This window comes from Mus caroli, unplaced genomic scaffold (genome assembly GCF_978045245.1).
Source record: "Mus caroli unplaced genomic scaffold, Mus_caroli_1 scaffold_19, whole genome shotgun sequence".
Lineage (NCBI taxonomy): Eukaryota > Metazoa > Chordata > Mammalia > Rodentia > Muridae > Mus > Mus caroli.
Window position 1 is genome coordinate 61,467,460 of NW_028227274.1, and position 27,383 is coordinate 61,494,842.

The window sequence follows — 27,383 nt, forward strand, 5'->3', positions numbered from 1 at the left end:
AAAACAGATCATTTTCCCAAATGTCTATTAAGTGAAACCGCTGCTGGGATTAACAAAGGTCAAGCTTACCATTTCACAAGCAGGAAGCCAAAGTTCTAGGTAAGACTCAACAGTTCACAAAGGCAAATCACCTGCATTCATCACACACCACACACACACACTATACAATACATTCATACCCTACACACATACACACCATACACACACACTTACACACCACAAACATCATACACACACATATACCACATACACACTATACACACACACACTCACACACCACACACACCATACACAGACACTCACACCACACACACAAACACACACTCACACACACACTCAGACAGCACAACACACTACACACACACTATACACACTCACACCATACACACACTCACACACTACACCATACATTCATACCCTACACACATACACACTATACACACACACACACACTCACACACCACACAGACTCACACACTCACACACTACACCATACATTCATACCCTACACACATACACACCATACACACACACTCACACACCACAAACACCATACACACACATACACCACATACGCACTATACACACACACACACTCACACACTACACCATACATCCATACCCTACACACATACACACCATACACACACACTCACACACCACAAACACCATACACACACATACACCACATACACACTACACACACACACACACACACACACACACAGACAGTACAACACACTACACACACACACTATAAACACTCACACCATACACACACTCACACACTACACCATAAATTCATACCCTACACACATACACACCATACACACACACACACACACACACACTCACACACCACAAACACCACACACACACACTTATACCACATACACACTATATACACACACACTCACATACCACACACACCATACACAGATACTCACACAACACACACACACATACACACACACACATACACTCAGACAACACAACACACTACACACACACTATACACACCACTCACCATATACACAATCACACTACATACATACTCACCACACACACACATACACACACATACACAGGCATACACACATAAAAGGAATATAGAGAAGAATATTCTCCCTCTTCCCTCCCTCCCTCCCTCCCTCCCTCCCTCCCTCCCTCCCTCCCTCCCTCCCTCCCTTCTTTCCTCTATCTTATTTCTTGAACAGAGTCTCATACTAAACCCAAAGTTCACTGCTTCAGCTACAATGTTGGGTAGTTGAGGTCTCATGATTCGCTTATCCCCCACCCCACCTCTACCCATCCACCATGCTGAAGCTGCCAGCTCGGGTTTTATTAGGTCCCTAAGCTTTTAAAGAAGTCCTCTTAGCCACCAAACCATCTGCCTAGCCTTCTACTCCAGCCCCTGCACCAGCCCCTTCCTGTGACAACTTTTATAATTTTCAAATAGCTTGCTAAAGTTTTCAGGAGTGTTTATACACCCATGATGTGAGATATGTACAGGCCCCTCTTCTAGAAGGTCAACATTTATTATCATGAACCCACAAATGAAGTTTTGTTAATATAGTTACCCCAACAAGTGCTTTCATTACAGTGGAATGATTTCCATTTCCTTTTTTAAAAAGACATCCAACATAAGTGCAAAGTGATTCATTTAACCCAAAGGCTGTGCTGCATGAGCCCTGCGTGAATTACTGTTGGCTTAGAGGCTATGCCAGGGCCTAGCAAACACAGAAGTGGATGCTCACAGTCAGCTATTGGATGGATCACAGGCCCCCAATGGAGGAGCTAGAGAAAGTACCCAAGGAGCTAAAGGGAACTGCAACCCCATAGGTGGAACAACAATATGAACTAACCAGTACCCCCTGGAGCTCGTGTCTCTAGCTGCATATGTATCAGAAGATGGCCTGGTCGGCCATCGGTGGAAAGAGAGGCCCATTGTTCTTGCAAACTTTATATGCCACAGTACAGGGGAATGCCAGGGCCAAGAAGTGGGAGTGAGTGGGTAGGGGAGTGTGGGAGGGGGAGGGTATAAGGGACTTTTGGGATAGCATTGGAAATGTAAATGAAGAAAATATCTAATAAAAAAAAAAAGAAAGTAACCACACTGCTGAGCTCCACTGGAAGCCACCCCTCCTTATCTTGTAGACATGATAAAAGCAATGAGGTGATTTGGGGCTCATGGTTTTCTGGAGTTCCCTCAAGAGGCAAGACAAAGAAATATACACCTTGATATAAATGACTACCTTTCATATTATACATAAATCACAGATTTATAACCTCAGCTTGAATGTTCAGAATACAAGCCACTCTTCAAGTGAAAACCTATATTTTCCTCAGTTGGTTTTCTCTCTGTTCTTGGGTCTAAGCTTCTGTTCGGAACAGCATACTGTGCAACCGCCCTTAGTGTCAGCATCTTCATTATTTCTAAATAACACGTATAGTGTCAGCCAAAGTGATGTTAAGCCCCAGCACCCTGTCAGTAAGTGGTAAAGTTGGAGGATAAAATATTTAACTTTGGCCTTAAATTCTCGAAGGACTTACTCATTCTAACAGCAAAGCTGAAAGTAACGAAAGTATATGGAGAAGAACAAATAACGTGACAGCAGGGTCTATGTCAAGGATCCTAATTTGCTCATCAAGCACCATTTTGATGTTCCTTATTTCCCTACTCTGTGGCTAGAACCAAAGGCTGAAAGGTGACAAGGGAACTTTTCCCCAGGAAGCTCAGGATAATGTTAGAGCCAAGAGGTAAGGCAGGATTATATGGTACACAAATCTCTATAAATACGGTCATTGCTTGATCCTAGAGGCAGACAGCCAGTGTTGGTAAACCAGGAAAGAATCATCTAAGGGGTGGCTTTCAGGGTGAGGGAGAGTTCAGAGAGGAAGTGGGTGGGGGTGTTCTAGATGGAATCACAGGACAGACTGGGAAAATGGCAGAGAATTAGAGCATCAGTCAGCTCTGTACAACTATAAGAAGATACAGGAGACAGACAGCCTTATACAGAGAAAGTTTGTTCGATTTTAGAGTTTTGAATTGCCAAACGGTGTGGCCCGATGGCTTGTCCTCTGGCAAGTGCCTGGTAGTAGAAGGCCACATCATGGCAACAGCAATGGAAGGGATATGTGTAGGCTGAAGGGCTTTGGGAAAAAGACTATTCACAAGTCAGAGATGCACCCAGGGATAGACTCTGACTATTGTGATTTGCTTTCTCCAGGACTACCCCAGCCCTTCCTACCTAGTAATCTAGCCACCCTGGAGCCCAGGCCTCCAACACATACATCTTTGGGAGACCTTCAAACTCGATCTGAAGTCCCCTGCAAGGTGGAAGGGCTGTTGTTGGTTGGTGTGATCTTCCTTGACTGCTACAGAAGGATGGGAACCTTCCTAATTTCCTTCCATAGCTCATCAGTTAGTTTGGTGCACCAAGCCAGATGGATGCAAGATGCCCCGACAACAAAGCAGACAAGGGATGCCCGCTCATTTTGACAGTTGAGCCAACTCAGAGTAGCTGGGGTCAAGAGACTTAAAGCCAGAGCTGTGTGGATGTAAAGAAAGGTCAGAGCAATGAAGTGATTTTCCACACAGACAAAAAGAATGAAGCCATGTCACAGTCTGTGCCCAGCAGGAATGGCCCACCCTGGCCACAGGTGGCCTTATCATCCAGCAGGCTGTTGTGAGGTAATGGCGAGAAAATGCTAGATCCTGTCTCTTTGGTCCTGTTGAAGCCAACTCTCCAAACACTGGCCAACTGCCCTGAGTAGCCCTATCAGGAAGCCCTTCGTTTACTCTACCTCCTTCTGAATAACTAGTCACTGCTGGTACTGGAGTATAAGGATCAGTTTATCTTATATACTTAAGGACTTACCTGTGCAAAGGAGAAGATACATACAAGTGAATTTCCAGATAGTGTATTACATTTCATAGTAGGAGGACATGAGAGTTGTCATGGGAAAGTCGGAGCATAGTCTCAGCAAAGGCCTCACCAAGCAGCCAGTGATGATTGAGAAGCATCTAATGAGTGGATGTTTCTCTGTAGTGGGCACAACAAACCTGACAGCAGACAGGAGGCTGCAGTCTCCCCCAAAGACAGAATCAAGCCTCTGAATCATGTCTACCTACACTGGATAACTGTAGGAGCACTTGTGTTCACTGTAACGGGCTATGTTTAGTGTTTTATTTTACACTTTTTTTTAAACTTTAAAATGTACCTTGGAGTGACAAGGTGTTTCATTCCACGATCATAAGAAAGCATGGAATAAAACGCCCCCATACAATAATGTTAACAGTGATGTCATGATGTCATCTGAGTCTTGGAGTGATAACACACATTTACTGAGAATAAAGTCTTGGCTTTTTAAGTGAAACTGGGCAGGAGATCAGTAAAAGCCTGTTATTTTTAAACAGGCAGCAGTCAGCTTGCCCTGAAAGCAGGAACTTGTCGTACTGTGGGCAGGCTGCTGGGCTCCAGGCTAATTACCTGACGATTTTTTTTTTTTCTTTCTCAGATGAAACCCACAGCTTACTTTGGATGGAGAAACTATGTCTAGACCCTGGATTCTGACTTTAGTGTGGGGCCTTTGGCTAGCATTTTCCTACCTTTCTGCCTTTCTCCTAAATGTTGCAGTAACAAATGCCTCCGGCGGGTAATAGCGTTTAAAACCCAGCGCACAGTTCTCCCAGCTCATGCTACCTCACTGAAGCACGAGTACCACCATTGACACTTGACATGGATGCTCTGTGCCCCACAGAGTTCCAGGATCTCCGTCACATGTGTCCAAAGGAGAACCAAACCACCAAGAATTTGACCCACCCAAGTTTATAACTCTTAGAACAAGCAGAGTGCCAAGGAGTCTACACAGCCACACCTGCCTAGCATAACTGTGACGAGGTTGGCAGATGGCTATGAATTATAAATATTTATAACCAGAAACTTTGAAAATCTGCACAGAAAAAAGGGTGGGGTTTTTTATTAAATATGTTAAGCATGTTTTTTTTTCTACAATGACAAATAGAGTCTATTTGTGTTGTGTGGATATTAATATTGTACTATAATGTTGGAGGGGGGCAAGACAACAGAGAAATCCAGATTCTGGAACCTCCTTCATTACACACCTCTGCAATGAAGCCCTGATGTTCTCAAGGAAAACATGCAGTTGTTTGAGAGCCGAACATGGATTCAGTCATGTCGACCGTGACCATGGAGATTTATTCTGCTAGTGTGTGTACAGTCATGGAGTATCCAGAGAGGAAACATCTGCATATTCCTCAAAGGGAGGTTCCCCTAAGCACTACATGTGGGAGGCAGGTAGAGCAGACCCTACTGAAGTGGAAACTTTCTTTGGAAAGTTAGTTATGTCAAATGATGGTTTGCTGGGGCACAGAGGTGAAAAGATGTCTTGCTAAAGCAGACATGGAAAATAATATTTTCTCAAAGCAGACATAGGTGAAAGGATGTTTGATACAGCAAACACGTGAAAGGACCCTTGATGAAGGAGTATAAATATGACCCCACAGACAGTGGGGGATGAGCACTGAGCCTTGGTTTGGTTTGCTCTGCCTCATTATTCTTCACTAAAGGCAGGCATGTATTTGTTTGCCTTACATAGCATTATTGAACTCAGCTTGTGGTAACGCTGCCATTGAGAGAAACTCATCCAAGAACTGCTCGTGAGGTTCCTGTGGCAGCTTTAGGCCGGTTGGTGAGCCTGGTGGTTTCTTCAGGATTGAACAGCAGCTGCTTGGAGTCTGCTTGCTGACAGGACTGGACTGCAGCTGCAGGTTCATGCCTGGGCTCTGCCTTCCTAAAGGACTGGTCTGCAGCTGTTGAGTCCTATTTGGCGTTTGCTATGGGATTGAACTGCTGCCCAAGAAGATCAAGCTTGCCACCAAGGAACTGTTGCTGAACGGGTCCACTTCCCCCATATCCTAATGACTTTTCTCTTCCACTACCTCTGCTGGGTGGTGGGCTAGAGGAGAGATTGAACCCTTAGTAAAAGCAGGTTGCAAAAAATGTATGCCTACATCCTATAGGTTTTCCTTTCAGCTACACACCACCAACACAGCAAGTCTGTGCCTTTCTTTTCTTGGAGAAGCTTTGAGGGTTCCTTTGACAACATGACTTCTTCCCTTTACATGAGTTCATTTAAAAATAATGTGTTGCGTACAGGTAGATGAGATACGTTGAGAGCAGGATTTAGCCACAGAAAGATCTCACCTCTTACAGTTAATCTAAAGCAGCTGAGATTTTATTTAAAGGGAAATTTGAAGTTTCATTAAAGCAATGATCAGGTCAGCCTTGAGGAGAAAACAAGAACAAAGCCATGTGTAATCAGCCCTGCTGGCCATCTTCACACCTACTCAAGCGCAATAGCTCCAGAGACTTACATCTGTTCCATTTTAAGATATGATGTAATACACAAAATACTCCTTTCCCTCAAATGAGAAAGCACAGCAGCATTTTATGACAGTTGAAGACTCAAATAATCACCAGAAATACTCTCAGCAGATCTGCCATATAGGCACTTAAACAATGGCTGAGATTACAGTTTAAAAATAAACATGCCACTTGCTATGTGTCCTGATAGGGTTTTTATTTGGAAGCATGGGGATGAAGGGAGGCACTGGAGTATAGATATTATACCATCTGGTTTTATTCAACATAGTAATAAAAACGAGACTAGTCAGTAAGACCTGCAGCATGAAGCTAGCACTCCAGAGACATAGGAATAAAATAAATAAATAAAACAAAACAAAAAGACCTATAACCCAAAATTTCTATGTGATAGAGCATTTGAACGCCTAGCTTTGGGAACCAGGAACTCCTGTGTCTAACACAGGTTAACATGAGGGCTGTGCCTGAAGGAGGAATCTGTGAAGTCTCTTTAAATCTTTGTTATCTGTGAGACCATAGTTCATAGTGGGAGACAATAAATGATGGCTATGATCCAATCCTGCCAGCTGCCTGTTTTTGTAAATAAAGTTTTCTTGGAAGGTAGTCAAACTTACTGTCTCTAGCGGCAACCTGGGCCAACCACAACATTAAGAAGCAGCAACAGGAGTTTTTGTCTTGGATTGCAAAATTCTAAGAGGTGTGTTTTATGTCCCTTTAGAGTAAAACTTGGCCAAGTCCTCATCTATGAACTAGACATGATTTGGTAAGTGTTTGGTGCATGGAAGCTGTTAGCATGGAATCAGTCATTACTCAAGTAAGGGGCTGGTGTGCTATAAGCCAGGAATTAAGCTTATTTTCAATCATGGAATCAGGTGGGAATATCTCAGGAGAAGCTCTCCCACAAAGGGCTTCCTTCACTTGGGAGACACTGAAGAATCTCAACTGGTTCTTTATGGAAAACTGGCCCAAGGTAAGTACTATTAAAGGAAACTAAGATACCATTTCTCACCAAATGGCAGGTGTGTGTGTGGGGGGGAATCTCAAGAATGACAGCATATTCAGACACCAGAGAAACTGCCATATTTGTCTGATGGGAACAATGGTGCTGACTTACAGGGGGTAATTTGGGAGTTGGTATTCTTTTTTTTATATATATATATATTTTTTTATTACGTATTTTCCTCAATTACATTTCCAATGCTATCCCAAAAGTCCCCCATGCCCTACCCCCCCCACTCCCCTACCTACCCATTCCCACTTTTTGGCCCTGGCGTTCCCCTGTTCTGGGGCATATAAAGTTTGCATGTCCAATAGGCCTCTCTTTCCAGTGATGGCCAACTAGGCCATCTTTTGATACATATGCAGCTAGAGTCAAGAGCTCCGGGGTACTGGTTAGTTCATAATGTTGTTCCACCTACAGGGTTGCAGATCTCTTTAGCTCCTTGGATACTTCCTCTAGCTCCTCCATTGGGGGCCCTGTGATCCATCCAATAGCTGACTGTGAGCATCCACTTCTGTGTTATTCTTACCAGTATTGTGTGTGCATCTGCTCCCTCACTGTACACAGTGAGTCTATCCTCAAGATATTTGGCAAAATATAGATGTGTGTAAGGCTATTCATGGTAGTCTTTTGGTGTATGTGTGTGTGTGTGTGTGTGTGTGTGTGTGATAGTGTTCCTTGTCAACTTGACAGAATCCATGCTCATCTGGGAACATAGTCTCTGGCCATGGCTATGAGTAATTATTTTAATTGGGTTAACTAAGAAGGAAAGACCCAGGCTAAAATTGGGCAATACTATCCTCTGGGCCTCCAGTCATGGCGTGCATAAAACAGAGAAAGCAAGCTGACCATGATCATTCCTTCTCCTCTGTAGTGACTGTAGATCTGATGTGGACAGCTGGCTCAAGCACCTACCTCCTTGACTTCTCCATAAAGGACTATCGCTTGAACCAGGAGGTAGAATGAATACTTTTTGTCGTAAATTGCTTCGGTTGAAGCATTTTGTCACAGGAAAAGAAAACTTTGACCATCTCTAGGAGTAGAAAGGCTGGAAATATTATAGGTTCAAAGGTCAGCTTAGCCACTGGAGTTACACCAACCAATAAACCAAATTTGGCATATTACCATTAAAAGAGAAGAAAACAATTTCAAACAGCAGTAGTTTACAGTCTTCCAATCACACCTATCAGTGGAACATGAAATTAAGACACACAAGTCTGAAAAGTACGTCTCCACAGTCTGATTATTGCTATCTTGTTAGTATTATCTTGAAAGTAAAATGTGCATTTTGAAATAAAGCAAGTTTAAGGGTCAATATCTACAGTAAGCAAGGTAAAAGTCAATAACCAGGAAAGCTAAAACCTTCCAAAGGCTACACTTGAGTTAGAAATATTCTAAACTTAGCATTATGTTTCTTAGAAAGTATGTTTCCTCACTCCAGCTACTGGTAGGACCCAGAATCAATGATACCCCAGACCTGAGTCTCTAGAGTTCAGATGTGGTTTCAAAGAACCATTCCTCAGGAGAGATACAGGGCTTTTAGAGGAACAGATGGACATGATCTGGGCCAATGTGAGACAGCTCACTGTGACAGAAACCATGAAGCTCAACAGATCTGTCAGGACAGAAAGATGATGTGGAACTATTCCCAAATGCTAACAGGACATCGTAGGTAGAATAAGAACCTATGCACCCTTGCAGAAAGATCCGTGATACTTAGTGTTCTGTAAGACAATTGACAGGTCCAGTTTCTCCAAAAGTCAGTGGGGAAGAAAAGAAGCCAGGAAGAATTATGGAACATTAATCTAAATAAAGAAGCTATCCAAACCAAGAAAATTGCCATTTTTCATGGGATCAGGAAATTTAAATATTGAGTGGGCCTTAAGCGATCCTAAGACTCACTCCCTATTTTGCAGCGTTAGGAATGGCACCAGTGTTATAGTTCTGGAAGAAAATGTCCCTCTGCTGCTTCCGAGATGGCAGAAATGACACAATGCTAGAGACTTTCTTTAATATATTTGAGGGGGAGGAAGGAGAGAGAGAGGGAGAAAAAGATAGGGAAGGATGCAGGAAGGGAGAGGGAGAGACAAACAGAGACAGAAGACACAGAAAGAATGGTGTCTTGCTGAAGCTGAGTGGTAGAGATGGTACATCTACTTTGCTATTTTTCCTGCTTTGGGTGTGCCGAAAAAATTTCATAATTTGAAAGAAAAGTCAAAAAGAAGAGGCTGTGGCAGAGACTCCACACTGCATCCTTCCCTATCTCTGTGGAGTTGGCTGTCCCTCCCTAGTACCCTCCCACTCTCCTCTCTGATATCCTTAGGAGCTAACCATAAGAAGTTACAGGAGACTAAACCGCGTTAGTGCTGGGGGAGGAGACATGCGTATCTGGAAATAGACAAATCTTTCTAATCTGCTTACAAAGATGGCAAAGCTAATGCTGTCACTCACAGAGGGCCTGGTAAGGACTGTCTTCTGTCACTACTGAAAAAATGAAGTATTTTAAGCACTTTATTATTTCCTCTGTATGTTTTCAGCACTCTGTTGACTTGATCCATCAAATTTTAAAAAAATCATTAGTTAGAAATGGCTTTTGAAACAATATAAAATCACTTCTCTCTGATTCAATGGCTATATCCATGTTAAAAGTTTTGTATTAGATGCGGTATGTTCCTGGGAGAAAGCCATTTGCTCTGTGCCTTTCAGTTCTAAGGACAGGTAGCTCAACTGAGCACCACTGAGTAGATACTGCAGCCACCTTCCCAAAGCCACTGGGAGTCATCTCCTTGTGTTTCAGGAAGATGTAGTTTCAGAAATGCTTAGGAGCAGGTGACAGGATCTCAGCATCATCTTAGAGCTGGTAAGATGCATATGCTTTAACAATTGTGAACAATCCATATAAATACAGATGTATTTGTATTAAAACAAGTGTATAGAGACAACAGCAGGTCAACTTTACCTGCTAGAACTCTTCGGTTATAGAACTAACCTTTCAGAGTGTTCTGTAGCTCAAGCTTTCGCACATCAGCACTCAATTTCTTCTTTATTTCCCTCTTTATACACATGGGGGTTTTATTTGTATTTTATGTTTTGTTATTTTGAAACAAGTTTCCATGTGATCCGGAATAGCCCTAATCTTACCATGTAAGGTAAGGCCACTGAAGCGAGCCTTTAACTGTCGATCTTCCTGCCGGCCTCAGTCTCTTAAGTATTAAAATTACTAGGCAAAGATTTTATAAAACAAAGCACTAACCTTAGAAAGACAGTGAGGCAAGAGACAGAAGGTAACATCATTTCCAAGGCTACCAAGTCACAGGAGCCAGGGCAACCCTATTGGTTCACCATGGAAAAATCCACAAGAATAAAATGGGACAGTAGTGGCTAAATGTGCTACCCTGGCTTACCTTTCAAAGCCAATCTGCCGGAAGGTCTTTTCCCATGTTGAGCCTGCAAGGTAAAGAGACCAGAGTCAGCATAGTCATGGACTCATTGTCACTCTGCTGCTTCCATCAATGTCATCTCTGCCACATCCAGTCTGCACATGGCCTTTGTGCAGAATATTAAATTCATCATATCAAATATTCATCATTCCTTCCTAATGCAAACATTTGAAGTCTTCACTCATGGTTTTAGCTCAGTTAAATTAAACACTGTAATACAGCACCGGTGTTTATCTCTCCTATCAGATTGTAATTTTGTACTTGACCACCGCCGCCGACCCCCAAAAGACTCTCCAGCTTCTTGTAGCCCACCATTTGGCTCTTCTCCCACGAGATGAGTTTTTCTGGATGCATCAAATGTTACAAAAGCAAAATCAGACAAATGGGATTGCATTAGACTGACGTTTGCAAGCAATCACAGTCCAGACATCTCAGTTGAGAAAAACACGAGTCCCAGTCTCATTAAAAATAATGAAATGGGGTTTGGAAGATGGCTGAGTCCCTAAGAGTATTTGCTGTGTGAACATGAGAACCAGAGACAGGATCCACATAACCCACAAAATTGCTAACACTTACTAAATACTATTCTAGTAGACATTGTGCATGTGCTGAAGTTAAGGGTTTGTTGATAATCTACAGTGTTTTTACAGTTTTATTTTAGACACTATGGGAAATAGTTCCCCAACTGGCCCCTAGTTAGTAAGTTGTGTGCGTACCAGCTAATGACCAAAAAAGATTATTTCAGGTTGTTTACTGATGGTTTATGCTGAAAACCTAAGTGGAGATGTCAGCCTTGAGTCTCTGGAGGCTGCCAAGAAGATGTTCACAAATCCAATGAAACTAGCTAGACTGGCACTGACTCTCTTGATAACTCTGTCTCAAATACTTTATCTTCAAATCACCACACAGATGTCCAGAGGGCAGGGAAGCTTCCTGGAGGACAGGCGATTACACAGGACTAAGGAACCCCAAGGGTTGTCTGGACTAATCTCAAGAGAGGTTGAATTCGTCTTGAGAGTCCATTAAGACAGTGCTTCACCAGGAGGCCAGGTCTATGTTAACTGGTCACAATGGAGTGTTTTAGATAATTTTAAAAATACACAGTGGAAGCCTAAGTTTCAAGGAGGAATGGCATACTGATTTAAGTGACATTCAGATGCATTTTCTGGAATGACATCACTGGGACACTGCTGAGTTCCAATTTGCTCCTTGAGTGGGACTTAAATTAAACGAGGCCAGGGATTTCTCTTGGCCTCCAACCCAGAGAATTGGGCTGCATATAAATAACTTTCGTTCTGTGAATGTCATGCAAGACAATGGAGGATCCTTTTCACAGGAATTCTTTGAAGATGACCTACTCCAGAACTCCTACCAGTAAGACAGTGGTGTAGAATACATGCCAGTTAGTAGAAATCAAGTGCTCCAGCTGGCCACTGCCTGGACCTAATTATAAGAATGATGATTCCTGTCTGAGGGTAAAACTGATAATCAAGGCGAACTAGGGGTTGATAGAACAAGATGCATCTTGATCTTCCCAATTTCTGCTTCCAATGAAAACCAAAGTACAGTAATTTCCCTCTACCTTCACTGTTTTTTCTGTATCTTCTCGATGTACTCTCAGGCTTATTTTTCTTCTAATTCTAAGAAAATCCTTTTTCCTAATTGATGTAATTTACCATCAAGGTAAAATTAAAATGCAAGTGATGGTGAACACGTAGCTTTCAGTAAGAAATAGGCCCTAAGTGATTTCCATAAAATGTAAATTTAATCAAACAGTCAAGATAAGGTCCTGCATGGTCTTTGGCTCAAGCCATCTGGTACAGTTTGGAAAAATCGAGGTGGCTCCACTGATCCATGCATCATGGAGACAGTAGAAGACCTTCTGTCAGTTCTGCAGTATCTCGAGGCCCTTCACATCACAGGCTCATCCACTTCTGCTGTTGGTACTCGTGCACCATCTGCATGTGCTAGAAATGGGTCCGGATACATTAAAATATGGTTTCTGCCCTTCAGCCCCAACTACATTAGAGGTTTGGGTTTTTATGTCCTTGGTGAGCACTTAGCCATGATAAAACAAGAATTTCTCAATAAATGAAACAGACATACCCAGATCCTTTGGCACAGAGAATATTTTTGGCAGCTCATTATGCAGTTGCTGAAGAATTCTTTTAAAGCCATTAGCCATGGTCTACAGCAGTAAACTGATATTATTCGCCTTTGCCAAAGCAGCCCCACATGTCAAAAACAGCAGAGAAAACAAAAGCACACGGCCAACTTCCTCGATTGAACACTTTTCAAATGAGATTTACAGGGGTCCCTCACCTGTGGTTTTCCATGGTATGGTACCAGGAACCCACAGTCATCTGTGGTCTAAAATATTAAATGGAAAATTCCAGAAATAAATGGCTCACAAGTTTTAAATGACTTTCATTACAGTAGATTGCCATAATTATTCTATTTTATGAGCTGTTATTGTCCTTAACCTTATTGAGTCTCATGTAGAAGTAATGTGTTATCAGAAGTGTGTATACAAGCAAAAATGCAGAAGTTGTAGGGCTTTTTGCTATTCTCATCTTAGCATCTACTGGGAGTCTTAGAACAAGTGCCCATGGGTAAGGAGGGTCACTGTACCTGAGAGAAGGCTAAAAGGCAAATCACAGAAAGAAACCGTTTACATCCAGGAGGAGATAAATTCACATCAGAGCGGTTTGGTTTTATTCTCAATCTTGGATGGTGTAATTAGAAATCATGAATTATGATTCTTCACATTTAAAGAGTGCTCATTAGTGCACCGACATCCTAATCAACACAATTGTAATCTAGAGCGGAAGATGGTAGAGAATGGATGGAGTTACGCTGTAGTCTATTGCGATTCACTTGAGAAGGAAGTTCCTGTATCCGACCTGAGTATTCCCTAGGTGATGAGACTCCATAATACCTCCAAGGCCTCTTAGCATTGGCTCTTGGGAGGCAGCTCCCCAAAGAACATTTTAGCAACTGCTCCTTTCATGCAAAGAATATTCTACCTCTTTATTCTCATCCTATAGCTTGGTCTGCTTATTATCTTTTTTAAAAATTACATAGAGTTTTACAAATTATTTGTGTGTTTGTGTGTGTTTCTGGGAAGGAGCATGTGCACACCACAGGACAAGTGTGGCGGTCAGTGGACCACTTGTGGAGTTGGCTACCTCTTTCCAACATGTACATGCTGGGGTTCAAACTCCTGTCAGCAGGCTTAGTGCAATGGCTTTCCCCTGCTTATCCTTTTGACCATCCTCTTATTAGTAAGACTTTATTGTTTTCAAAATGGATTATTTTCTTTTTTTTTTAATTCAGTGGTTTTCTTTTTTTTTAAGATTTATTTATTTATTATATGTAAGTACACTGTATTTGTCTTCAGACACTCCAGAAGAGGGAATCAGATCTCATTACGGATGGTTGTGAGCCACCATGTGGTTGCTGGGATTTGAACTCCGGACCTTTGGAAGAGCAATCGGGTGCTCTTACCCACTGAGCCATCTCACCAGCCCAAAATGGATTATTTTCATGCAGTATATTTTGACTAGGTTTCCCATCCCAAACTCCTTCCAGATCCTCTTCAGACACCCAAATCCACAGCCTGCATTACTGTTTTTCCTTCTTTCCTTCCTTCCTTCCTCCCTTCCTCCCTTCCCTTCCCTTCCCTTCCCTTTCCCTTCCCTTCCCTTCCCTTCCCTTCCCTTCCCTTCCCTTCCCTTCCCTTCCCTTCCCTTTCCCTTCCCTTTCCCTTCCCTTTCCCTTCCCTTTCCCTTCCCTTTCCCTTCCCTTTCCCTTCCCTTTCCCTTTCCCTTCCCTTTCCCTTCCCTTTCCCTTCCCTTTCCCTTCCCTTTCCTTTCCCTTTCCCTTCCCTTTCCCTTCCCTTTCCCTTCCCTTTCCCTTCCCTTTCCCTTCCCTTTCCCTTCCCTTTCCCTTCCCTTTCCCTTCCCTTCCCTTTCTCTCTCTCTTTTTGTTCCTCTTTATCTTTCTTTCTTCCAAATACAAACAAGCATCTAAAACAACAACAAAAACAATAAAATAAAAACAAGCAAACAAACTAGAATTAGACAAAATAAACAAACAAATGGGGTAGGCAAAGAAGAAGCACAAGACACACATATACACCTGCTGTGGCACACACATTTGCACACAAAGAAACCTCATAAAAATAACAGGTACCTGTAAGGTTTAAAACAAAACAGAATGCCCAGACAAAGCCTTGTGAGAGAAAGAAGCAAAACACTTCCCAGTTTTGTGTTGGCCACCTACACCCTGGGGCTTCCCCTGGTAGCTCTAGTGAGATTCCATGGGAAAATTAACCTTTACTTTCCAGTAGTTATCAATTGGAGATAACTTCTGGGTTAGGGATGGGAACTTGTGTCCACTTCTCTTCTCAGCACTGGGATCCCATCTGGCATAGCCCAGTGCAGGCCTTGTGCATGCTGCCACAGTCTCTGTGAGTTCATGACCTCATTTGTCCATCAGTCCTGCAGTGTTTAGAAGGCCTTGTTTCCTTGATGTCCTCCATCTCTGCTGACTCTTACAGTCTTTCCACCCCTCTCTTCCACAGAGGACCCTGAACCCTAAGGGGAGGGATTTGATGGAGTCATCATCCAATTTTGGATTGAGTGTTGTGAGGTCTCTTACTCTCTGTATATTGTCTCACTGTGGCTTCCTGGGTTTGTTCCCATCTGCTGTGGGAGGACACTCTCTGATGATGGCAACACAAGGCCCTGATCTATGAGTAGAGCAGATGTTGTTAGAAGTCATTTTTTTGAGACTTAATTGATTATTAACTTCTGATTTGAAATTTTCTTCAAAATGGCTAGAAATTCTTAAAAGTGCCTTCATCATTAGCTGTATGGTCTTTGTTTGCCCCTAAGTTAACTGCTTACATCATTAAACCTACACAAAGTCCTTGTCCTATATGTATTCTCTAAGTAAATTTCCTTGAACAGCCACCAAAATCAGTACTATTATTCTATCCTATGTTTATGTGAGAAAATAGAGACCTAAGTTAATGTCAACTTCTCCCTACCTTGTCAAGTGTCGGGCACTGTATCCGGGTCTTGCCTTACTTGACAGCTTGGGTGCTTGATCCAGATTCCACTTGATGGAGTCCCCTTAATGGCTTTAGTAGCTATCGACAGCCTTCAGCTGTCAACTCATTCTGCCTCACAATGTGAGGGACCCCATCATGCTATGATGCAGCCAAAGGCTGCTCCACACCATGCCATTGGACTTCCCAGGCTGCAGAGGCAGGAGTTGTTTCTCTCTCTCTCTCTCTCTCTCTCTCTCTCTCTCTCTCTCTCTCTCTCTCTCTATCTCTCTCTCTCTGAAGCTGTAGAACTCTATCTGAAGAGAGGCATGCTCTATCTAATGACCACTCTGTTTCTGCTTGTCTCTGTTTCCTCAGAGAAGTCACCCCCAGGTCTTCTTCTTGACCTGACGATCAGAGAATTTCCACACAATGTTATTATTTTTTTCATAAGCTGTCAGAAAATCAAGATTCTCCACCTATGCACCACTGGCAGCTCCCTTCATCACTGTGTCTCCTCATCGATTCTTTCAACCAACGTCTTACTCAAATTACAGAGAAAAGTAACTCAGTGTTCCTTCTAGTTTCAGGATGTAACAACACCATTAAAAAATGTGTCCCGGCACAGCGTATCTTTCCTCTAGTTATACCAAATGTGTCTCAGGCACTGAAGTGATTTGAACTTAAGCCTGTCTCTGCTCTTTAGAAATAACTAGCAGAAACGGAGCCATAACCCACAGAGTGATGGGTTCTGCAAGCGCATGCCTATAAAACAGGAGGGTTTTCATATGCCATAGGGGCTTTCAGGCGGGCAGACGTGCCACCTGGCATAGCAGTTAGTCAGAAAGCTCTCTCAAGGACCAGGAAATTGTTCACATACAGTCTCTGCCAGAGGCTTCATTTACATCATTTTTTTTAACTCTTGAAAGGAAAATACTTTCAAACCTCGTTTAAAAGAAAGCCATGATTAACCATCAATACAATATGAAATTGTAAGAGAGAAGTAGAGTTTTCTTTCATTTGACCAAAATCGACATTCAAAGTATTCTACAATGAGATGCAAATTCCCTCATTAAATAATGGATTAAAATTAAACCTTTGACTTCTGGTTTAAAATAGAAACTGGACTGGCAGTTTGAAATGTGTCCCTTTGTAGTAGTTTGTAAACATATGGAAAACTATGTGTCTGTCTGTGTGTGTGTGTCTGTGTGTGTGTCTGTGTGTGTGTCTGTGTGTGTGTGTCTGTCTGTGTGTGTATCTTTGTGTGTGTATGTGTGTGTCTGTGTGTGTGTCTGTGTGTGTGTCTCTGTGTGTGTATGTGTGTATGTGTGTCTGTCTGTGTGTGTGTGGAGGTGAGGTGTACATCATCTTTCAAGAATCATAGAATGTTTACGAGCACATCGATCTCACTGACCTATGCTGTTCATATTCTAATATTTTCTGTATGTCTCCCATAGAAACTAAGCAAATCCTCTGCTCTTACAGAGGTCCAAATACACTTCTTCCTTTTCCTCACTAATTTAGAAACACCAGCTTTAGTATAAGGAGCTGATCCAACCACCCTGTGCACATAGATGCTTTACTTTGAAGAAGCCACATGTGTTTCACATCAACATCATCATCACCCTTTCTTCCCCTGACCTCCCCTCTTCCCTCCCTTTCCACATCCAATCACACACCCGTATATAATTAGGCAAAAGGGGAAGAGTATGTTTGGGAATTGATGTGCAGGGAGGACCCCCATGGGATTGTATCTTCGGAGAAATAACGGACTTGCCAAATAAAGAAGTTATAAGAAGGATTATGAGCTGACAATTCCTGGAAAGTCCCCAACGTGAACAATGGAAACAACCCAAAAAAGCAGCAAACACAAAGGCTTTAAGAGAACTTAAACGCAGTGGCCATTATGTATCTTCCATGTATATGTGGACACAGAGCAATGAGAAACTGAGACATACAGTCCTTATGCGGATTAGGAAAATTGCAGTTGACATGTTGTCACAACCTATTCATGCCCATGACGTTAGCATGGCTTTCTATTCTTTACGTATCTGCTTCAGCCAGAATGTTTACATTTCTTTTATCACAAAATGGTCAAAAATAGAATCTGGAGAAAATCCACATTTAGAAAGCAAGTTCAGAGGAGAAAATTCGGATTTTAAAAGGGAGGCACAAGACTGTGAAGGGGGAAGGTTTTTTTTGGAATGAGTGGTCAAGTTTAGGGAGAGCTGATGATGTCTCTGGGATCTCTGGAGGAAACCAGTGAATCAAAGCAGAGAAGTTTAAGCAGAGCCCAGGAACCGATCCTCTGGTAGAGCAGCTGGTGGTAGAAGACCTGGCTCCCTGGCTTCCATCCCCTGTGCTCCAAAATGAAAGGAAGATTTCAGTAGAATGTTGGCAAAGGGAGTGGGAAAGAATAGTTTTGAGAGTGGTGCAAAGTTGAACGGAGGAAAGAAGGACAGATTTCTATTTTTAAGGTCAAGTTCAATAGAACTGTCAAGAGATGATGGACCAAGTGGGAGTAGGTGGTACCACTGAAATATGAGCAGGGGTGATGGGTAATGTGGTCCTCCAGATGTGGTATGTGAGTACCTTCATTGATCACAAGGAATGCAAAAGGCTGAGCAGAGGCTGACGACCCAGAGAGGAAGGGAGGTCCCAATTCCTCATCAGTAGAGAGGTCAGACTCACCATGGGCAGAGGAGTATGCCTTCCTTAGATAGAGGAAACCAGAAAGATGGCTGTAGTAATGTATACTACATCATAATACTATAAATGGAAGGGATGAGCTGGGAGCTCAGACTGTCCACGCAGAACAATTGCTGTGATATATAAGAAAGGTTCCTGGTGGATTGCATATTTGAATAAATATTGTTGGGCATAATCTAAATGCTGGTTACTATTTGCAGAGAACCATGATATATAGAGAACCACCATTAGGCAAAAGTAAGTCAACATTTTAGTTGATATAGAAACGTCCTAAGCATTTCTTAGGGCTGGGCTGCTTCTGTAAGGCCTCCGTGGTACTCTCTAAAATCTACCTTAAAACAAAGCAAAACAAAACAAAACAAAACCTCGTGATATCCATCGCTAGATTTGTCTTCTGCCTGTTTCTAATCAAAGTTAACTTCAGAAGACATTTCCAATAACTGTATTTCAACTTATTTCAAAGCCAGGTGCATGGGAGTTTGATAAGTCTCCTAAGTATTACACATACTCAGAAAACCGACCTCAGGCTTTTACCACACTTACCATATGGTGTCTGAGTTCTCAAGCAGATGTGGGATTCTAAGGTTCCTGCATGAGACTCTGCTGTGCGTGTGTGAACTCCACAAGATGATGTGTGATAAAAGTGAGATGAAAGAAAAACAAATGGGCAATGAACTTGGTAGATGAAAGTCACCGAAAAGTGCAAATTATAACCTATTCCTGACCACTCTTCTTTGTTGATGCACTTTCTTTCAGGAGTGGAGGCAGGCAACTCGTGAGCAACCTTGACTTTGTCCAGCCTATCAGAGGAAAGGCTGGATCCAGGGAGAGCCCTTGTGGAGAAGCCTTTATGACAAGCAACAGAAGCCTTGCAGTATTGATCTTGTATGACACGACATCCTAAGAGTGAATATTGGATTCACATGTCCTTTCTTTTTTAGGCTTCCATATGAAACTCTTCAGAGGCTGTTAGCAACTTAGCTTTCACAGCTTTCTTCAATAGTTTGTGGCTGCCTATGCCTTGAGTCAATTATAAACATGGAGTTGATAGCTTGTGTATTGGTTCCAGCAATCACTGAACGCCATTAATCAAGTAAGTACCTGAAATTCTGGCAGGGCAGATGACAATGATTTAACTCTTGTGGAAAAATGATTTTGGATTTGTATCTGTATACCACACCTTGCTATGAGTCGGCTACCATATTGGGGCACACACTATAGGTCCGGCCTCTCCAGAAGGAAATCAATACAACTCTAATGTCTTTGCACAACTACAATGAAAATGTCTGTGTCATCTCTCACACAATGTGGGTTATAGTTAAAAAGCCACAAATACAAGATTTTTGGCTAGGATTATTTTTTAGTCTTTATTTTTATTTATGTGTATGTGTGTAACTTGTGTGAATGAATGCCACGTGTGTTCTGAAACTCATGGAAGTGAGTAAAGGGTGTCAAATCCCCTGGAGCTGAAGTTACAGGCGATTGTGAGCTGTTCAGTGCAGGTTGTAGGAACCAAATGTAAAGCCCTGTGCAAAAACAGTAGGCCCTTTTAACAGCTGAGCAATTCTCTAGCCCCCTCAGCTAGTATTTTTTTAAAGAGTTGTTAATTTTTATTTTATTTGAATCTTTTGCCTGCACGAATGTAAGTACACTGCATATGATCCTGGTTCCTATAGGGAGTAGAAGGAGCCAGATCTCCTATAGGGAGTAGAAGGAGCCAGATCTCCTATAGGGAGTAGAAGGAGCCAGATCTCCTATAGGGAGTAGAAGGAGCCAGATCTCCTATAGGGAGTAGAAGGAGCCAGAGCTCTTATAGGGAGTAGAAGGAGCCAGATCTCCTGCAACTGGAGTTACAGACAGTTGCACGCTGTCATATAGGTGCTGGAAACGGAACCCTGTGCTTCTGGAAGAGCATCAAGTGCTCTTAATCACTGAGCCATCTCTCCAGTTCTCAGAAAGAATTTTAAGTGAATAAGACTGCAATACAGTCAGTGATCCACAACCTTAGGACAATACAATCCAATTTTCTCTCTTACCTCTGCATTCTAACACAACACAGTACACACACACATACACACACAAACACACACCACTCTTAAGCAAAGCTATTTATCAAGGTTTGTATTTTGAAATGAAGGAAAAAGCTTTGCCACCTTTTCTTTGTATTTTAGCATATCACTATGTTCCGTGGCTTCAGTTAATTTTCCTTATGTCATAAACTTTTCCTTTTAGTGTATGTTTGCCAATACTCTCCTAGGTTATCTTACAGGAAACGCATAGAAAGCCTCAGGTCAAAGGAACAAACTGCACTTGCTTAAATGTGAGTTCTTCATCAAGAGCACACCAGGCCTATCACTGTGTTCAGCCTGGTGTTTATGAAGCTGTTCTTCATGTGAGAACATGAATCAAATCTTGGAGATCCTGCAGGCAGAAACCGGAAGCAGCCCTGCCCTGCCAGCTTTCTGTGTGTGTGTCAACGGAGGAAACGCTGGGGCAATGAGCAGAGGTAAGGTTGGCCAGCGTGCCTTAGAGAGCAATCATATCTGCTCAATCCAAGCACACTTCCATCCTCTTGAGAGAAGAAGAAAATAGAATATAACGATTTCCCCTTCTCTTGTTTGCACACTCTTGTGGCGCTCCGACTTTCAGTGGAGGGTTCTTAGATTTTGATCTGATGACCGATTCCTCCTTACTGTCCCTTCTGGCAGCTTACATAGAGTGACAGTTTTCTCATATGACTTTGTTTATATGAAGCAAAAAATTCCAAATCGCAGGTAGCACGTGTCACATGTGTTCGCTTACAAAAACAAATAGAACAACACAGGAGACACTGACACCCTCAATGACATGAAAACAAAAATCCACAAGCATAAATTTGACTTGCAAAAGGTGACTTAAATTCTCCACATCCGAGTCAAATGCAGACAGAACAGCATGGTGCTGACTTATCCAACAGAGGCCCCAGGTGCTTTACAGTTCTCCAATTTTAATGTAATTGATAATAGTCACTCAATCTATTAATTAACTGTATGTAAAAATTTCATTGCTTATCACACTTTCAAACAATGTTATTTCAAGATTGTTTTAGTGTTGGGAGCACTGCCGAAATGCTTAATTCTAAATTATTTTAATTAGCTTTGCTGTTAGGAGTTGGGTATCATGTCTGAATGAAAAGTCAAGGACTATTGTGAACAGCGATGTCCAATATATATTTTCCTTATAGATATAAGGAAAACATGGTATGGTTGTGCAATGGAACACTAAGGACCCCCCAAAAGAGTGTGCTGCCATCTGCTGTGAATAAACATGGTGATCATTGTGAAGTGAAACAGATCAAGGCACCAGAAGACACACTCCTACAGTCTCACTCATATGTGGGATCTCAACAAGTGGAGGCCACAGAAACAGAAGGTGGGAGCATGGTACCAAGACACAGGAAAGAGGAGAGAGAAGTGGGGATGGTGAGAGATTGGTTAAGAGGATGGCCATGGTTAACAATATTGTATCATATAATTCATGGGAACACAGTTTACTAGGGAACAGGTCATTGCGATCATAAGGCTACGTGTGTGTGTGTATGTATGTAGATATATATGTGTATATACATACATTCATACATACATACAAAGGTATATACATACAAGAGATATACAATGGAAAAATGAAGATAAAAGTCAAAATGCAATAATTTATATGAAAAGGAAGTTCCTGTATGTTAGTAAATGTTCATATTCTCCCTGGCTTTGTCTCTGTCTCTGTCTGTCTGTCTCTCTCTCTCTGTCTCTCATCTCCAGACTTGCGGTGAGGGTGGACTACAATCTGAATTGCCTTTTATGGCATCCTTCATTCTTTCTCAGCCATACCCACAGCCCAAGTTGGCTTGATGGCTCTGAGGTATGGATTTCTGCCTTTCCATCATCAGGACACCTTTCCTAGCCAAACTTCCCTCTGTGGATCGGTTTGTTTGCCCATCCGAGTCAGGGAACAGGGACCGTTCACCTTTCAGGGCTGGGAGCACCTGAGAAGCTGGCTGGCTTCTCTAAAGCTGGATGTGCTGGAGTCTGGCAGGTACTTGAGGTCTTCATAAGTCGGTTCTGGGAATCCATCCTCACAGCCTAGACTCACCTATAGTCAGAGTCCTGACCACACAGATATCTCTAAATCCTAAACCCCAGTCCTTTCCCGTGGGGTTTGTTGTTACTTGTTTGTGGTACACCAATAAGGGTCTAATGGTTGCTCTTGACTGTCAACTTGACTAGAGAGTCTTCGTGGGGGAACGGTCTACATCAGGTTGGCCTTGGGACGTGTCTGTGGAGAATCGTCTTTGTTGTATTAGTTGAAGTAAGACCACCTCCTCCCTCCCCCAGTGTGGATGACATCATTCCTGATGTTTGCCTTCTAGAGTGTGTAAGAGCAAAGACGTTAAGCTGAGCAATAGTAAGTGTGCGCGCACTCATCCTCTCTTGCCTCACTGTGCCTGCAGCTTAGCTCTTTTTAAGTTCCTATTGTCTCAACTTTGCTGCCATCGTCAACCCAGAACTGTGAGTTTAGACACAGTCTTTCCCTTCTTAAATTGTTCTTTGTCACAGTGTTCTATCACAGCAACTGGAAACAAATCAGTATGAGGGACCTATTTCTCATGACTGTAACTGCGGGAGATCCGCTCAGTCAACCAGGAGAAATAGCCTCAAGTAAGAGGCTAGAAACCTGGTTCCAGCAAATGAAGTATGGACAAAATATGGGCAAAAAAAAAAAAAAACCCTGTAGCCATCTGTAAGCCTCAGAAAGCACACTCCACTGTGTGCTAAGTTGTATATCAGTCCTTCTAGTCCCCTGCTGTGATGAACGGGACAAACTAAAAGCAGGAATTGTTGAAAGAGGACTCTCAGGTCATTTTCTTCATGTTCAGTAAACCACTTCCATCCCTAGCCCCTCTCTCCAGGACCTTCCTGAAGACCTGCATCGCCAGCAGGAACGTGAGCATCATCAGGCAACAGTGGTTGACGATCTTTGTCTGAAAAGCTGGCTCTCAACTGACTAGAAGCATGGTGAAAGAAGCACAGTGGCTCTCAGCCTTCCGAATGCTACAACCCTTCAATACAGTTGTGACCTTCAACCATCTAGTTCTTTTCATTGCTACTTCATAACTGTAATTTTGCTACTGTTAAGAATCATAATGTAAACATTTGGGGAGCATAGAGCTTTGCCAAGGGGATCGTGACCCATAGGCTGTGACCCGCTATCCTGGACACTTTGTGACACCCAACTTGGAAACTACAGAGTACAAAGGAAAAGCACACTTTGTCCCCATGGCTGTGGTGGTGTACTTAGGTCACTGGAGAGGCATTGGCAGGAGGAACAGCGAAGCCCAGGAATTCAAAGACTGATCTCCAGTGTCAATTAAAACAGAAGGAGGAGAAAGGGGAAGAAAGCAGGTGGGGAGAAGAGACTTCATTCCTTGCCATACAACCCTCTTCCAACCTGTTTGTGTGAAAGGGATGCCAGCATTTATATTTTGAAGACAGAAGGAAGGGGGGAGCTTTGCACTGGGTCATGGGGTCACACACACAGGCAAAAGAGGCAGGCTCCACACTTCCTGGATGCCTTTCCTTTGTTTCCTTACATTGTTGGCCCCCAAAACATCTATGGGGGCCTCTGATTCAGGCACAGGAACTTAAATGGGCTGGCGAGGACAATAAGTGAAGCGCAGTATCCAGACCTCTCTTAGGGAACTAGTTAGCTGTGGAGGAGCCAATGATGTGGAGGGTGCCCCGCAGGTCACTGGAACAATGCTGATGTAACCTAGCTTGCAATAGAGAAGCCGTTTCTCCGGGACCATGCTTTTTTTACTGATAAATATTGAGAAGATGACATTCACGCATAAGAATGTCTGAGTAATCTCTTGGCACACGGCAGGATCCCTGAGATCTTAATCTGTAGCAGCTGAGAAGCAATCAATACTCACCGGCTTTTAAGAAGCCTACCCATACATAGCGAATATTTTCAAATATTAGGTATTAAGTAGACCCAAGATGGAAGGCAAATGTTCCTCTTCCTCTAGATTTGCAACAGACACAAACCAGCTACAGCCCACAGGCATTTGGACAGAGAACAATTGGGGCTCTCTTTACTTCATTTCTCTCTCTCTGTATGCTTCAAGTCCCATCGAAGATACAGAACTGCATCTTTGGGGGCGTGAAATGCGTACGAAGGGAGAACATTCCCCACCCCACCCCCAAAACATAAATGGGGATTAATGCATTTAGTCGATGGAGGATTAACACCTGTATGTAATTCGGTAATAGAAATGGTACTCACAGCCGGGCGTGGTGGCGCACGCCTTTGATCCCAGCACTCGGGAGGCAGAGGCAGGTGGATTTCTGAGTTCGAGGCCAGCCTGGTCTACAAAGTGAGTTCCAGGACAGCCAGGGCTATACAGAGAAACCCTGTCTCGAAAAACCAAAAAAAAAAAAAAAAAAGAAATGGTACTCACGCTGCCTTCCCAATCTGATGTTACATGGAAGCAATCCATAGCCACTCAAGCTGAGGCCATTAGGAGAGCTCCGACAAATCCTTTGGTTTTAAAACCAGTGTCTGTGTTTTACGATCACAGACAGGGAGAGGGGAAATTGGACCAAGAGGGAAAACGCAGAGGCCTTCAAATCAAAGATCACTGGGGGATTCTAACTCAGGGGTCTAGTGGAGCACAAAACAAAACAAGCAGCAACTTAAAAAGGGAAACTGAGGCACAGCACTTGTTCTGAGCATCACAGTCTGCTGATGTTTATGCCTTTGCGAGAGTGACTTTGCGTACCCACATTCAATCCCTCATATTGCTGATCACTTATCTTCTGAAAGGAGGGGACAAAGTTTCACTTCCTGCCTTCAGTCCCCAATACTCACAGGCCCTAAATAAAGCAAATGAAAAGGTTTGCTGTTCATGAATAAATGTCCTAAGAATGGAACACAAGATTTAGTCACGTATGTCTCGGGCCCTCATCCCCTCTCGGCGTATTCTTCAAATCCATTTTAAGCCCAACAGCTTTTCCTGGATCCAGTGCTGAATTAGCCAAAAGTCCCACTTATTTATTGGTGACCTAAGGAGATTTGTGACTCCCTCCTTTGAAGCAGTTATTTCTCCCCATTTTCCTGGCCAGCATGTGTCATTCTGGGTTATAACTCAGAGCACATGGGGTCAGCCTTCGAGTGGGGAGAAGCAGCATAGGGGAATTCAGAGCCAGGCATGCTATCTCTAAGCCAAACATTCCTCTGGCCCATTAGTGCAGAAACCATTAACAGGACTTCACCTTCCTCCCTGCCTGATGGTTTAATTCAGATGCATGAGCAGGAAGAGGCAGAAAAGGTGCTTTGTCTCTGTGCTCACTCAGAGAGATTTACAACCCCACACTAAGCTTTTGGCTAACTGTAGTCCTGCAGTTGCTGGTGAAAAGGTATCCGCACATTGGTCTTTATGTAAACACAGCACTCAGTGCAGCTGCAGGATAAATCAGAGCACAGAGAATGTCCATGTGTATCAGATGAGCCCAAACATCTTGGCTCACTACCCTACTGAAACGTAGAACTCAAGGAAAATGAGAGAGTGAGCGAACAGCAAATGCCCACAGACACCAAGACCAGGTGCTGGATGAACAGGGACATCCTACTGCAAGTAGTGAAATCCTGACCTACTATAGCCAGATGGCAATTCTTTTTCCCCCATCATCAAATAACACTAGAATGTTTAAACAAACAAACAAACAAACAAACAAACAAACAAACAAACTTTTCTTGCTATGGACTTAATCTACAGCTTTGTACTTCAAAAGTTGTTGTACTGGGCCCATTTTAAATAAAGTTTAGGCAGGGCCTTTGGAGGACAGGGACAGATGCCATCGCAAGGGACCTGACTTTCTCTCCTTTCTATTCTAGCATGGTCCTCTCTCAGGACAAACTCTGCGAACACCCCAAATCTGCACACTCTTCCTTGTGTTTTAGGGAGCTCGATGCCATAGCATACACACAAGGAGTACTCTAATTCATATGCTCCACTCAAGTTACACATTGAAATGACAGAAGTCAGGGGTGCCACCTCAGTCCATGGGGAGGGACAGAGCACTAGTACTCAGAGGTCCCTCCTATCACCATGGAACTACAGGACACAACCACAGTTGCTCTACTATGATATTTTTTAACCTTCTAAAGAAAATGGTAAGTGTATAGCTTTTGTCAGAATTGATTATTGTCTCCCATTATCCATAGGGATAAAGTCCAAGATCTTCCCCAGTGGATTTCAGAAACATCAGATGACACTTTGTGTATGTTGTTTTTCTCTATATGCACATATACCTATGACAAAGTTCAGTTTACCAGTTAGACTCAGTATCACATTAAAAACGAGATGGAAGGAAGGACCATCCAGAGGCTACCCCACCCGGGGATCCATCCCAAAATCAGCCACCAAATCCAGACACTGTAGCATATGCAAGCAAGATTTTGCTGACAGGACCCTGATATAGCTGTCTTGTGTGAGGCTATGCCAGTGCCTGGCAAACACAGAAGTGGATACTCACAGTCAGCTATCGGATGGATCACAAGGCTCCCAATGGAGGAGCTAGAGAAAGTATCCAAGAGCTGAAGGGGTCTGCAACCCTATAGGTGGAACAACAATATGAACTAACCAGTACCCCAGGAGCTCGTGTCTCTAGCTGCATATGTAGCAGAAGATGGCCTAGTCGCCATCACTGGGAATAGAGGCCCCTTGGTCTTGCAAACTT

At 42.9% G+C, this 27,383-nt stretch overlaps 1 protein-coding gene across 1 annotated transcript in view; it reads right to left on the minus strand.

Moving 5' to 3' along the window:
- The window catches only part of Piezo2 (piezo type mechanosensitive ion channel component 2), a 369,017-nt gene that overhangs the window by 155,816 nt on the left and 185,818 nt on the right, over window positions 1–27,383 (minus strand). The window contains exon 4 of the mRNA XM_085833455.1: window positions 10,812–10,854. Coding sequence (XP_085689581.1) covers window positions 10,812–10,854 — 43 coding nt within the window. The remainder of the gene's footprint in view (window positions 1–10,811; window positions 10,855–27,383) is intronic.